At 33.4% G+C, this 14,712-nt stretch overlaps 1 protein-coding gene across 1 annotated transcript; it reads right to left on the reverse strand.

The window, feature by feature from the left end:
- Window positions 1–3,465: 3,465 nt before the first annotated feature.
- On the reverse strand, window positions 3,466–4,347 carry LOC114579733. Its single transcript, XM_028695339.1, has one exon. It carries the CDS (start codon window positions 4,345–4,347, stop codon window positions 3,466–3,468), a length of 882 nt encoding a protein of 293 aa, XP_028551172.1.
- Window positions 4,348–14,712: the final 10,365 nt, after the last annotated feature.

The following is a 14,712-nucleotide window of genomic DNA, read 5'->3' on the forward strand; positions in this document are numbered from 1 at the left end:
TTCAGTGCCAAAAGTTACATTTTGGTTGTTTTGTTTTTTTCTAAATTTTAATTTTTAAAAGCAATTGAACATTGTTTTTTTTTTTTTGGGAAACCCTCGGAGGGGCCTATGCGTTGATTAAGGTAAAAAATACAAGGTCTTTAAAGGGACCTTTAGCTTATTAATGTTCAGAAGAGCTACAATAGTAAGCAAAAAAAAAAAAAAAAAATCCAAAAAAAAAAAAAAAAAAAAAAAAAAATCCTATGAGCTCAAGTTCCCTACTACCAGATACAACATTTCCTAAGAAGCTTCTAAGTTGGACGGTAGCCATAACCCAAAAATAAAGAAAGTAATAAGGATACTCTGTAAGCTCGATTTCTTCACGCAAAAAATCAGGAACTAACAAAACTGCACCAGAAGGTTCCTGCAAAATTCTATTAGAAAAATAAAATAACGAAAACTTAAAAATAAACCTGGTAAAGCCGTTATCTTCAACCTGATTATAATTCCCTTCAACTAGGAAAAGGATGAGGCCAAAATTGAACTGATTAAAGGAACCATATCCATTAAGGGAAAAGGAGCAAGAATCAAAACAGTCCATCCAAGATACACATGATCATTACAACAAAAATTAAAATGGACTAAGAAATAACAGATGCAACCAACAGCCATTATACTAAAAAAAAAAAAAAAAAACTCGAAAATAGAGAATGTTTATACCATCTAATTCCACTCCCAAACCAACATCAAAAAGCAATAAACCCCAAAGAAAAATCATAAGGGTGGGAAGCAACAATGCTAAATTAAAGTATCGCACACATAAGCTCACAATCCCGCAAACAGAATCACCAATCGCACACATAAGCTCACCAATCCCGCAAACAAAATATTTTTTTTTTTGGGAAAAATTTGGCCCGAGCCTTTTATTCAAGAATAAAATTCAAGAAGCAGTGATAATGAATGCGAAGTCTGGAAAGAAGGAAAAAAAAAAGGAAATACAAAAACAACAATTTAAACAGAAAAACAGAAAAAACTTGCGGGTCAGAATTTCATCCGAAATACTCAGCAGAAAGCATGTTGCTTTTGACAGGCTCAGAACTCAGTTAGACTGGCGCTAACAAAGAGAAACATATACTCTGGTTGCCCGAAGACCTTCCAAGAGTATTCAAAGTCGGACTATCATCATCGCTTAGATTTAAATAAAAGTTTCTTCAAAGCTTGATAGAAAAATCCAATCTTAATGAAAAACCCCACAAAGCCCTTCCAGAATCTGATGAGAAATTTAAACCTCCAGCTATCTCAATTATCATTGCCATCACCGTCAATGTGTCTGAGTATGGGCTTTTATTGTCTTCCATTTTAAGGATTTTATTCTCACATCTTTCATAATTTCAGTTGCTAAAGTGAAAAAGCATTTTGCCGTAGCATTAAACCTTCTGTTGTTCCTTTCACTCCATATATGATAAATAGTGGCATTGAATAACAAGAGCCTGTATGATTTCTCCTTTTTTTTCACCCGGCAAACCACCAATAAATTCCAATGCTTGAGATACATTGGGTCTAAGCAGAAAGTTTTGCAATGTAGGAATAAGCCTAATAAGAATCTTGTAGGAATACTCACAATAAAAAAATAAATGGCGCGTGCATTCCGTATAATCCTGACAGAGATAACAATTAGGATTATCAATATAAATGCCTCTCAAGGCTAAAACCTCAGCAGTTTTTAGTTTGTCTAAAAGAGACATCCAGGTATAGATAGAGTATCTAGGAGAGTTTCTTTTATGCCAAACAAGCTGGAACCAGTCCACAGATTCATGAGACTCAAAGAATTTCTTGTAATAATCTTTGTATGAGTGCTTAGTGTTGCCATCCTAGTTAAGGCTAAGCGTATTTTCCACGGCTAAAGGAATGTTACAAATGTAATTTTTTATTTCATCCCTAAGAAAAACAGGGACGCACCAATTCCCACTATGCATCCAACTATCTATAGTTTCATTATCCTTGCAAAAACTAATAGAAGAAAGTTCAGGGAATCTATTAGACAGTTTTTCTCCCATACACCAGTGATCCCATTTAATAGAAGCCTTGCATAAACAATGAGAAAAGGAAATTTTCTCTAACCTGGGAGGCAGTATCACAGATTCCTTTCCAAAATCTGGTTGGAAGTGTAGCATTATTTTTCCAAGGAGAGGTGTAACGAGCTAACAAAAAAGCTGAAAGAGGATTAGAATTATTATACATTCTGCTAATGATAGCACAATTATATGCAAACCTCATGGCCACCAAAGAGGGGATGTCAACTCCACCCTTACTGAAAGGTTTACAAGTATTCTCCCATGAAATAAGATGCAGCCTTTTCCCAATAGTGTTCCCAAAATAAAGAAATCTGACACATGCTTTAATAATGCTTCTAATAACAGAATTAGGAATAAAAATAGTTCTAACCCAATTCGCCACAGTATTTGAAATTGTATATTTAATATACTGCATTCTGCCGGCTAATGACAAAGTATTTGCTTTCCAACCAGTGAGAAGGTACTTGATTTTTTCCAAAAGGTGATTGAAATAAGCAATTTTAATCTTCTCAGAAGAAATAGGGATGCCAAGATAGGTAAATTTGTTTGAAACATTGGGAATTCTCAGGATTTGGGCCAATTCATTAGCATTAGGTGTGTGCTGAGAGAAGGAAACAATACTTTTTTGACAATTAAGCTGTAGCTCAGAGCAGTTGGAAAAATTATCCAAAATTTCAATAAGTCTTGAGCAATTGGGATTATCAGCCTCGCCAAACACAATCATATCATCAACATATAGGATATGAGAAGTATAAAATTCTCCCAAGGAAATACCCTTGAATTCTCTCAGATTAGTCTGCTCATCAAGCAAACAAGATAAACTATCCATAATTATACAGAAGAGATATGGACTGAGAGGGAAACCCTGCCTTAAGCTCGTGGATGAGGGAAAATAGCCTTCTAACGAGCCGTTCAAGCAAATGGAGTAGTTAACATTAAAGATGCAAGCCTTGATCCATCTAATGAACATGTCTGGGAAACCTTTTTGAGACATTCTAGAGATCAAAAATTCCCTAGAAACCGTATCAAAAGCCTTCCTAACGTCAAATTTAGCACAGAAGTAATCACTTCTTCTAGAGTTAATGAACAACTTCATGATTTCACCGGCTAAAATTGGATTGTTAGTGGCCAGTCTGTTAGAAATGAAAGCAGTTTGGCTCTTATTAATAATTGTAGGCATGACTAGCTTCATACGATCAACTAAAATTTTTGCAACAATTTTGTAAAAAACATTACACAATGCAATAGGTCTGAAGTCCTCAATACTACTAGCATGATTGTGCTTAGGAATCAAGACAAGTGCAGTAGCCTTAGCCCCAATGGGTAGGTAACATTTAGAGAAAAACGACTGAACAGCCCTGAAGACTTCGTATCCAATGATGTGCCAGCAATTTTTGTAAAAAAAGAAACTTTAGCCATCTGGACCTGGTGCTGAGTTAGAATGGCCAGCAAACACAACATTTTTAACTTCCTCATAGGTAACAGGCTTAATCAAGGCTTCAACAAGGTGAGACGAAAGTCCAGTACCAATTGGTATGTGTCTAGTGTCAGCAGTAGCTGAATTAGACTGATTTAACTGAGCCTTAAAATAGCTAATGATATCCTGAATTTTGGAATTCCGGTCTTGGGAAGGGCAAGTTAGGATACAATCAATAGTACTGGACTTCACATCCCTTCTTCTATGAATCCTAGAGTAAAGAAATTTTAAATCTTCCTCCCCGTGCTTGAGCCAGTTAATTTTTGCTCTCTGTTTTAACCAGGTGGTCCACATGGAATTGTAATACATCAGCTTGGAGTTGATGTATTTAAGATTATTATGGTTCTCAGGATTAAGAGGATCCAAATCAATGTGAGTCTGGATATTCTCCTGTTGTTGGGTAAGAGCATCAATCAAACTAATGATAGAATTAGAAGAATTCCAGTTAGCACCCTTAATTATCACTTTAAGGTTTCTGACCTTCTCATAGAGCTTTAAAATAGGATTACCCTCCAGTTGGACTGCAAAAATATCAACAAGAGCATCCCAGAAATCTTGGTATTTGGTCCAGTGATTCTTGAACATGAAACGGTGAGCATAAATAATGTGATTATTAGTATTAATGATAAGCGGGGAGTGATCAGAAATAGAGGTGCTCAGAACCTTATATGATGAGTTAGGATAGGAAGCTATCCATTTATCGTTGACAAGGGTTCTGTCCAGTTTAATGCTAATGGGATTATCATTTCTTTGGTTGCTCCAGGTGAAAAAAATGCCAGTGGAAGTAAGATCCGTGAGGGCTGTGTCAAAAATCATGGAGTTGAATTAGCCCAGCCTATCAACCGTGATAGGATTACCCCCAGCTTTTTCAGAGATAAAACGACAACAATTAAAATCCCCTGTGACAATCCATGGATGATTATTAAGAGGATTGAGCATTCTGATGTCATCCCATAATATGGTTCTTTCCTCATGAGAATTAGAGGCATAGATAATAGAGATAAAAATAGGATCAAGAGCATCGACAGATAATTTCCCAGAAATCATTTGATTGGAAAAAAATAGAGGCTCAAAATTGATTCTATCAGAATTCCATTTAATCCAGATCCTCCCCGGTGAGGCAAGGTGGAAATTATTGCAACTATTTTCTTTATTGAAAATCTCATGACAATTAATAAACCAAGGGTCATTAAGATTATGATGAAGGATGCGATTCTCCAAGAGACAGACCATAGCTAAACTATGGTCCCTTACCAACTTCTTAACTCCATTAACCTTATCAGGACTGTTAAAGCCCCTGATATTCCACACACCGATGGGTAGAATGGGCATCAGGATTTAGAATTGTTGCTCCTTTTGGAGCCTTTCCCTCTTGTGGTAACTTGTTTTAGAGTTCCCTTATCAGGAGGTCCTTGATTGGAGGTTTGGGTAGTAGCATTAGGAAGGACTTTCAGAACATCCTTAGAAATGCCAAATGACAAATTGATTTGGGGTTCCTTATCCTGAGTGACTTGGACTGGAAGGTCAGAGTCCAGATCTGGGTTATCTTGTAAGGCAGAGAATTTGTTTGAGGACTGGACAACTGGAGATTTAGCTTTAAGAGGAGGGGAAGAGAGGATGGGAGGGTTTGAGGACTCAGAAGAAGAGAATTCCTCATTAGGGCAGTTGAGATTGGGAATGTTAGGGATATTTGGAGGAGCTTTGAGTGAGCCTATAACAGAAGTTTCTGGTCTAGAGCTCGGTTCAGCCGTGGTGGGGAGGATGCTTTTAGGAGCATCAATATCTTCTCTAGGTCTGCGACTCAAGCTTCGACCCCTGGGAGGGTTAAGGGGTTTTTGCGAAAGCGACTGCGGGATCGAATTTTTAGGGCATTCAGAGGCCTGGTGAATTAAAGAGGAGCAGCATTCACAGGGAGTAGGCTTCCATTCATAAAGGATTTTTAGGTTAAAATTTTTGCCTTCAACCAAGATAGGAATAAACTCAGGATAAGTGGCCGAAGCGTCAATCTGGACACATACCCTCGCATAGGTTAAACGGGATTTGGTCGCAGTAAGATCATCTACAGCGAGGGGAATACCAATTTTAGTAGCAATTTTTGAGATTCCTATCGGGGTCCAACAGCAGAGAGGTAAGTCAAGGATTTTGATCCAGATTGGGACCGAGGTGAACTCCTCCTTTTTGGGGGTGAACAAAGGCGACCACTTTTGTAGACAAAAGGTTTTCCCAAGATAAACCAGACACCCTTATTCCAAACATATTCAAAGTCCTCAACTGAAGAAAATTTAAAGAGAAAGAAGCCATCACTCAAGGAAATCATTTTGAGACTACCTTTAAGCTTCGATACCTTGTTTACTGCAGTAAGGAGGGAACCATAGTAAGGCCTCTTACCAAGGGAGTATCCTACCAAAGCAAGGCTCCATTCAGAGGAAGCTTCGACCACATCCTCGTGAGCGAACGGGATGATGTCCTCCGGAGTTGGGATAGCAGCAATATCAAACTTGCTCAGGTTCGGTCTGTCGGCCAGGATACGTGTCCAGGGGAGCGGGTTTTGCGAAGAAGCAAGCGACGGAACCTGGTGCATGTTAGGCAAAGGAGGGCTGGAAGGGCGAAGCAGCGGAAAAACGGAATTTGAGAGGGAGGGATCCATGGATCCCTCCGCCAACAGGACGGCGAAGCACGAAAAAAACGGCGCGGCGCGGAAAAACCCTAGCAGAGCCCCAAGCATTCATATATGAGGATAAAGGATTAGAGTATTAATATTATTGATAATAATAATAATAATAATAATAACACACACACACACCTTCCACCATTTTGCATGAGTTTTTTTTTTCTTATTTGGGATAAAACTCTCTTATTGGAGTTTAATAATTGGCATATGAATCTATTTGAAAGTGTATAAATTCAAGAATGCCATATTTCCTCCCTTATAACTCAAAAAAGTCTATGGTAGATAGAGGAAAAAAATATCTTATGTGACTATGGCTTTCTTTGGGACACTTTTCTTATTGCTTTCTAATTAAAAAATGATAGTTCTAGAAATTTTTGTACTAAAAGCTGCTTTAGAAAACAGTATGAAAGTTGTCCCAAATGAAGCCTATGTATTACACAACTACTTATCCATACTAAAAAAAAACAACTACTCCATACTAACTAATGTACTAAGGCATCAAGACTTTTTTGGGTTATGAGTGGTGTTATTTAGTATCACTCTTATAAATAGGGACAAAACTCTATGAACAAATTTCATGTGAAAGTTAATGTATGAAAGGATAATAAAATATATAGGGTTACATTTTTTAAAAGAATTTTCATGCAAAAATTAGTATAATAGAAGATAAAAAATCATTGAAAATATATAAAAAACATGCTTTATTGTGGTGTAATGTTCTAAGAAAAATTATGATGTCAAATAGAGCTTTTAAGGTCTTGACTTTATATAATGATTCAACACATAAGAATTGTTAAAGACACCTACATTTTTCTTAAAAAGAGAAAAACCACTGAGCCTCATCAAAGTGAATAATTCTATTAGTGTATGTTGTTGATGATAAACTTTCCTATATTTGAGGAATATACTGATGCATTGTAGTAGATATGAATAATAGAAAATGAACTTTATGTTGAAAATTTAAATAGTTTTGAACATTTAATTTCCCTCAAGAGAACATTCATGATATGCTTAACAGTTCTCTTTCTAGGAAAAATATTAAATATTATGCAGCTTAGTCTAAATATCAATTTATATGTTGGAGACAGAGTTGGTGTCGACGTCATTCATCTTCCTTAAGACAATGGCGTGCATCAATATTGGTGGTGACATCGTAGGCAAGGTTAGTGAGCATCAATATTGGTGTTGAAAGAAAACATTGTCTTTATAGATAATATCATGTAATAATGTTACTGGCAAAGGCCAGCAACAGAGTTAGTGAGTATAAGTTTTGGTGTCGATGGTGTGCATCGACCTTCTAGGCAATGTTATGTGTCAACATTAATAGTTACGACATGCAACAAAATTATATAGTGTTGGCGTTGTTGTTGAAGGCATGCATCAACTTATATGCAATGGAATGTGTTGATTTTGATGGTGATGACGAGCAATAAAAGTTTGCATGTATCGGTGTTGGTGATGTCATGTGCATTGACCAGCTTGTAAGTGATGATGGCATTAATATTAGTGTCGAATGCAAGTGATAAAGTAACCTAGCGCCAGTGTTAGTGTTGATGATGTTAGATAGTTTTATAATAGTGTTTATTGATGTTGGTGGCAATCAAGAGTGAAAAGGTTGGTGGATTATTGGTGTTGGTGTTAACGATGTGCATTAGCCTCATAGATAATAGCGTGCATCAACTTTATTGGTTATTATAGAAGATAAAGCCAATGAGTGTAAGTAATTGTAGTTATCTAAAATTGATTTGACTAAGTCAGTGTTTTATAGGGTTACGCTGTGGCCAGTATCGCAGGGTTGTATGTGGTGCCCACAATGCTAGACTAAATTTTTATATTAAAATATCTAAATCCACTATTCCATTTAATGTAATTCATTTTAGGCAGCTGACTTAGAGAGAGAAGGAGAAAGTTTTTAGTTAGAGAAAAACCATTTCGGGTGGCTTCGATTCAATTTTTTGCTTCCAACTCAATTCTAAAATTTTTTCGGATCTAGGTAGGTGACATTTAACCTATCTTAGTTTTTAAAAATATGAAATTTTCTAGATTTTTTTATTTAATTTATATTTCAATAATAAAAAGAATGATGAAAACTTTACAATTGTAAAACATTTATCATGCAACTTTTTTGTATGTTGTAGATGCATCAATTTTGAATATTTAGGGATTTCGTGAAAAATTTATTAGGAGGTATTTTGAAATATACGTAATTTTAATTTATTAAAAAAAAATTCTGAATTTAAAATATAACATTATAGTACAATTAAAGTCTCAAAATAGACTTTTAGAAATTCATAGTAATTTGGTTAAATTCTAAAATAGTACATTTCTATTCAGTAAAATTTCTACTGCCTACCATTATATCATTTTGTAAAATTTGGAATATGCCTATTTTTTTTTAATTACTACAATGAAATAAATTACTTGCTTTACTATTTAAAAATGAGAAGTTATAAGGAAATATGATGGAAAACGTGGAAGTTTATTCTGATGCCTATGAGCATGTTATGGTAGTTATAAGACATATTCTAGTCTCTATAAGGCATGTTCTAGTGACTATAAGTCATGTTCTAGTGCATATAATGTATGTTTTGGTGCTATAAACATATTCTATTCGAATAATGAGCATTGGGAGTTATAAGAAGAAATTTTATGATTTGTAGCTCTGAAATATGAAGTGTTTGTTTTGTTTACTTTCCTAATACTGTTAGTTAAAGTTCTGATAAGTGTGATTGTTATTCTGATATGCACAATGATTTATTTTATTATGTTTACTATTTTGTTAAACACGTAATAAATGAATTTTTGGGAATTCAAATTTGTTTAAATTTGGTTTACTAAGCTGTATTAGCTCACATATGCTTCACCTATTTTTTTAGGGCTTGGGAAAAGGAAATCGAGTAGCAATTTTAAGATCTTATATGAGACTGTGTAATTATTTCCTCTTTCAATTTTTATATAATCATGACTAGTCTATTGTATTTTATTTTATACTCTGGTTGGTAGCCATGTACTGTAATATAGTTATTGTATATACATTTTGATAATAAAATAAAAATCTTAAGGATGAGATTATTTATAATGCCTGATTTTTTATGTAGTTTTATGGTTAGTTGTTCATTTTAAAGTTTGTATTGGAAGAATTAAAAAAAAAAAAAATATAACTTTTATCTTGGGGTTTGCCAATTACAAGTTATCAAGATTAATGGACTTATTCAGTCTGTTGGTCTTATCGTGTTGGGTTGTAACATACTATTGATCCTTATAAAATGAAGAACATAGTGGATTGGCCGAGGCCCACATCTATGACTAAGGTCCATAGTTTTCTTGGCATGGTATGATATTATCAAAAATTTTTTAGAGGCTTCTCACAGATTGTTATCCCTTTGACAAGGTTGACTCAGAATGTCACACCGTTTGATTGGACACCAGAGTAAGAAATCAGTTAGTATGATAACCAATTTGATTACTTCTTAGCAAACATTGATTAACAAAATGAAGAGGTTGGAGTTCAAAGTTATGTGTTCCTCTGATGTGTCTGTTGGAATCATTTCTCAGATGATAGTTTAGCCTTTGTTGTAGGATAGGATTAAGAAAACTCAAAAGGTAGATGAGGAATATGTGGGTTGTGAGATCAAATTTACTTTAGAAAGACATTTGAATTACAAGTACATGAGCGTTGCGTAATTTTTTGTGGTGGCAGATTATAAGTCCCAGGTAATGGTGATATAAGGAGAGAAATTCTACATGAATTCCGCTACTTTGGGTATACCATTCATCTAGATAAGAATAAAATATATCATGATATGAAGTGTATATTCAAGTGGATTGGATTGAAGCAAGATGTAATAATTTTTTTTTTCTAAATGTGAAGCATGCCAGATGATGAAAGTTGAGCATTAGAGACCTAGTGGATTATTGTAGTTGTTACATATTCCTAAGTGGAAATGTGTGGAGATCGCTATAAATTTTGATTTGGGCTTTGCCAGGTTTAGGTATGGCCATGATGGAGTATGGGTGATTATAGATCAATTGTCAAATTTTGCTTATTTTCCACCAATGAGATAGATTGATTCTATTAATAAGTTGGCTTAGTTGTACGTAAAAGAGATTATCAAACTACAAGAAATCCCTAAGATTATTATGTTTGATCATAATGATATATCCACCTTGAAACTATAGAGAAGTAGTTGGGAAGGTTTGGGGATGAAGATAAATTTAAGTATGGCTTTTTACCCCATACAGATGACAGTCAGAAAGAGTCTTTCATATTCTGGAAGATTTATTAAGGTTTTGTGTTTCAAACTTTGGTGGAAGCTTGGAGGACGATATACCGCTAATTTAGTTTTCTTGTAATAATACTTTCCAGGTAAGTATCAATATAGCTCCTTATGAAGCTTTGTATGGAAGAAGATGCAAGATGACATTGTCTTGGGTTAAGGTAGGAGGGAGAAGATTGATTGGTTCTAAGGTAGTGGATAGAGCTACTGAGAAAATTAGATTTATTAGAAGAAGATTAAAAGCAACTTAAGATAGGAAAATAAAATAGTATGTAAAAGTCAGCCCAATAAAGAGTGTCAATAGATTTAGAAAAGATATCAAAGTAAGCCCTCGATATATTAGACCATTTGAAGTTATTGAGATGGGTTGAAAAATTCACTTACATTTTTGTTTCTATCAATCCATATGTCCAACATTCACAACATGTTTAACTTGTTTGTATTAAGGAAATTGGTGCCCCATATAGATGGGAGAGTCCTAGAAACTAATGTAGAGGTGCAACCCAATCTAACTTACAGGAAAGAACCTGAACATATTCTGGCTTTTAATATAAAGCAGTTAAGGAACAAATATATTCTAAGAATCAAGATTTAACAGAAGCATCGATCAAAGCAGGAAGTAACTTGGGACAAAGTGTTTGAGATGAGGAAGTTGTATCCTGACTTGTTTTGACCGAGTTTCTGATTATCTGTGTTGTAGATTGAAAATATTGAGGATGACATTTTTGTAAGTAGGGGATAATGAAAAATTTGTCATCAAAGTCAAGTAATTTTATTTAAATAATCTTCACTTTTAAGTTAATGGGTACTTATGAGTCTTAGAATGTTTAATGTGGTAGATAGTGGCCAATATTTGGGGTTGAAAATGTGAAAATTCAGGATTTGGATTTTGTTCCATGGGTATCATAGCGCTTAGGGAATACGACACCCTGAGGCTAAGCTGTGAAGTGATATAGGCCAACGCTGCGAAGCCTAGAAGTGCAGTTGCGGCGCTAGGTTTCAGGTGAGATTATTCTGTTAGCTTCTAAATGATTTTTGAGAACGTTGCAGCATTGGGAATTTGACATCAAAGTGCAGGGTCAAGTTAGTGGATTTTAAATATTAAAATATCTAAACCCATTTAGCCAAATCTATTCCACCACTAGGCAAGCTGGAGAAAAGAGGAGGAAGGGGAAAAGAGAAAGAAGAAAGAGAAGGAGAGATATTTAGAGGCTAAAGTCTGGGATTCTTCTTCAGATCTGTTAAGAAAATTATAGAGCTCGAGGTAGATTCTTAAAACCCTGTGTAGATTCCTAAAACCCTATCTTGGATTTCATTTCTAATAAGTTTATAAAAGATATGAACAAAAATATATTTTTCATGGATTTGACAAAGTTTTCATCATGTGATTTTTAGTTTGCTATTATATTCCTTCTTATAAACATTTTGATTGTATAAAATTGAGTTCTAACATTTGATTTATTTCTTACAAATTTCTGAGCATATTTTCGAATGGAGGCTTTTCTGATAGATACAATAGTTACATAAAAGAGTTAAAATATTCATGTGAATATTCCTTTGAAGTTAGAAATTAAAATGAGAAAGTTAAGTGAGTATCATATTTTACAAGTATTGAGGCTTTTACTAGTAATTTCTACATCATCTAAATATTACATTGAGTGTAAAATTTAATTATTATTTCATTTCATTTGCATTCTACATTATGTGGCATTAGAGATGTTTTGTTCTAAAATAAAAAAAAGTGCACTCTCTATTATATGGTAGACCATATATGTACTTTTTTCCCATCTACATGATGAAGATGTGAGAGAGATTATAACCCCACTTATCAAAAGCAAATGTGAGAGGTTAATTAACATTGAAAGTGACTCTTTCTATATGATGCAGATGTGAGAGAGATTCTGGCTCCACATGTTAGATAATGATGTAGAAGGTAAAAAAGATATATAAATGGAAGTTGAGATATAATTAAGCATCATGCCATGTGTATTTTAAGAATTGCATCTTATATTTTAATAGTCTAATGAATTAAGTTTAAGAAATGTTTTGAGAGATGTTTAATAAACTTTGAATTTCTATATGCACACTGTTGGTAAAGTGAAAGTAAAAGGGAAATGCAAGTGAACCTCCGAAAAGAATAAGTATTATGTATGACATCAAGAAACTTTTGTGAAAATGGTGATGTGGTAAGAATGTGTAAGTGCTAGTTTTGAAATCTGGTATACACACTAGAAATATGATAAATTCTTATTTTTCTTAAGCTTTAGGTATTTTGAAAGCCTTTATGTTTTCTTTGAGTAACTCTTTTTTATATTTATATTTCTTTTAAGTATTTAAATTGGATATTTATATCAGTGGAGGGTGTAGGAGAGAGTGTATACTGAACTTGTTGATCTTACTTCATTCTTTCAATATTTTAGGAAAATATAAGTCTTGTTTGGTAGATCAAGTGTAGGGATCTAAATTTCTTTGGTATGATTTTATAATCCAACATTTAATTATGATTTTGTAATTATGTTTTAATAAAATAAAAATTGATTAAGTTTTTATATAGAGTAATCCCCTTAATCATCATTCAACAGAAATATAACAAAAACAAAAAAAATTCAAAACTTGCCATTAAATGATTTAGAGCAATCCCCATAATAATAAGATTTTTTTTTTAATGTTTAATAACTCAAACATGTCATAATTAAGTAATATTAAAATTTTCAATTGTTTTTGAAAGGAATTCCTACTTGTTTATGTTGACCTTATTTCCATTATCATATTGTGTTATCTATATTTGTACCATAATGCAGATTGCGATGCCAAATCTGTCGAGCTACTATCATTTGCCTCTTAATAGCCTGCTATATTAAATAATATGCTTTAATAATATAGTTATATTTTGACATATTGTGAAAGCATATTATTTAATATATATGTTTGTCTTGCAAATTTTAAGTGAGGACCATTTTATATTTGAAATCTCTAACATTTTATATTTTAATATATATATTTGTCTATATATATATATATATATTTGAAATCTCTAACATTCACCATCTGAGGACCATTTTAAATTTCTCAACGATACAGTTCTACCAAAAGGGAAGTTGTGGTGGGAAATCTTGAATGCAAATTTTCTTGCCCCATATAAGACATATAAAATTTATCAGTGCTATATATAAGTTGCACAAGAATAAGTTAAATTGAACATTTTAATCATATATAATAAGATTACACTTCTTCCTTGAAAATTAGATATGTATCTACAAATGAGAGTGGGAAATTAATTAAAACATTCCGTGCTTTGGAGAAATTCAATGTAAAAGTAAATTTGGATGAATTTTAAGCTCTTCTTAATGTTTTTTTTTTTGCAAAAACAAGAATGTTGAGGAATCGGAAGAGCTTCTTCTTTTAAAACAATTTTTTTTTCCTCTTAAAACTACTAGATTCAACATTATTTTTGATGGATGGTGTAATATTCCTGTCAATTTGATTGAAGCAAAAAAGAGTTTGGAGAGAAATGGCAAAAATATTGCATCATACCATATAGTACTTCCTACACTCATATGATTGGTTGCTTGGCAAAACATGGAAATCTCTTTAAGTCTCTAAGGTTTTATGATGAGATAAAGAAAAGAGGTTGGATTCCAAACCTTAAGGTTTGCAACTATATAATTTATGTATTGATAAGAGAAAATATCATGAAAGAAGCATATAGCTTGTTTACAAAATCATGGAGATAGGTTTGCGACAAGAATTGGAAACTTAAAATTGTATGGTACTTCCACTTTGTGAAGCACATAGAATGGATGAAGCGCAAGAGATAATGTAGATGATGATTTTAGAAGGTATTTATCTATCTATGGATACTTACCATGCATTTCTTTTTTGAGATAGAAGAGAAATTACATATTATTATTTTATTGTGATAGAAGAGAATTAAGGCTACAGAGGTTAAGTGTTTAGGTATGATAAATACATACAAGAAATAGAGATAACGTGCTATACTAAATTTTTAGAAAATATTAATATTTAATTACTGCAATCTTCTTCTTCCCATCGTCACTTTCTTTCTACTAAAATTTTGCCAGATTCATATTTATTAAGCTCAATCCAAGGGTGGATTGTGCAATTAGTTTAGGACTTGCTCTGTACAACAACAAGAACAACAACGTCACTAAGAGCCAAGGTAAGAGATTGTACAGATGGACGAGAGCTCCAAGAAATTCAATAAACTGCAAA

Source organism: Dendrobium catenatum, unplaced genomic scaffold (assembly GCF_001605985.2).
Source record: "Dendrobium catenatum unplaced genomic scaffold, ASM160598v2 fragScaff_scaffold_621, whole genome shotgun sequence".
NCBI lineage: Eukaryota > Viridiplantae > Streptophyta > Magnoliopsida > Asparagales > Orchidaceae > Dendrobium > Dendrobium catenatum.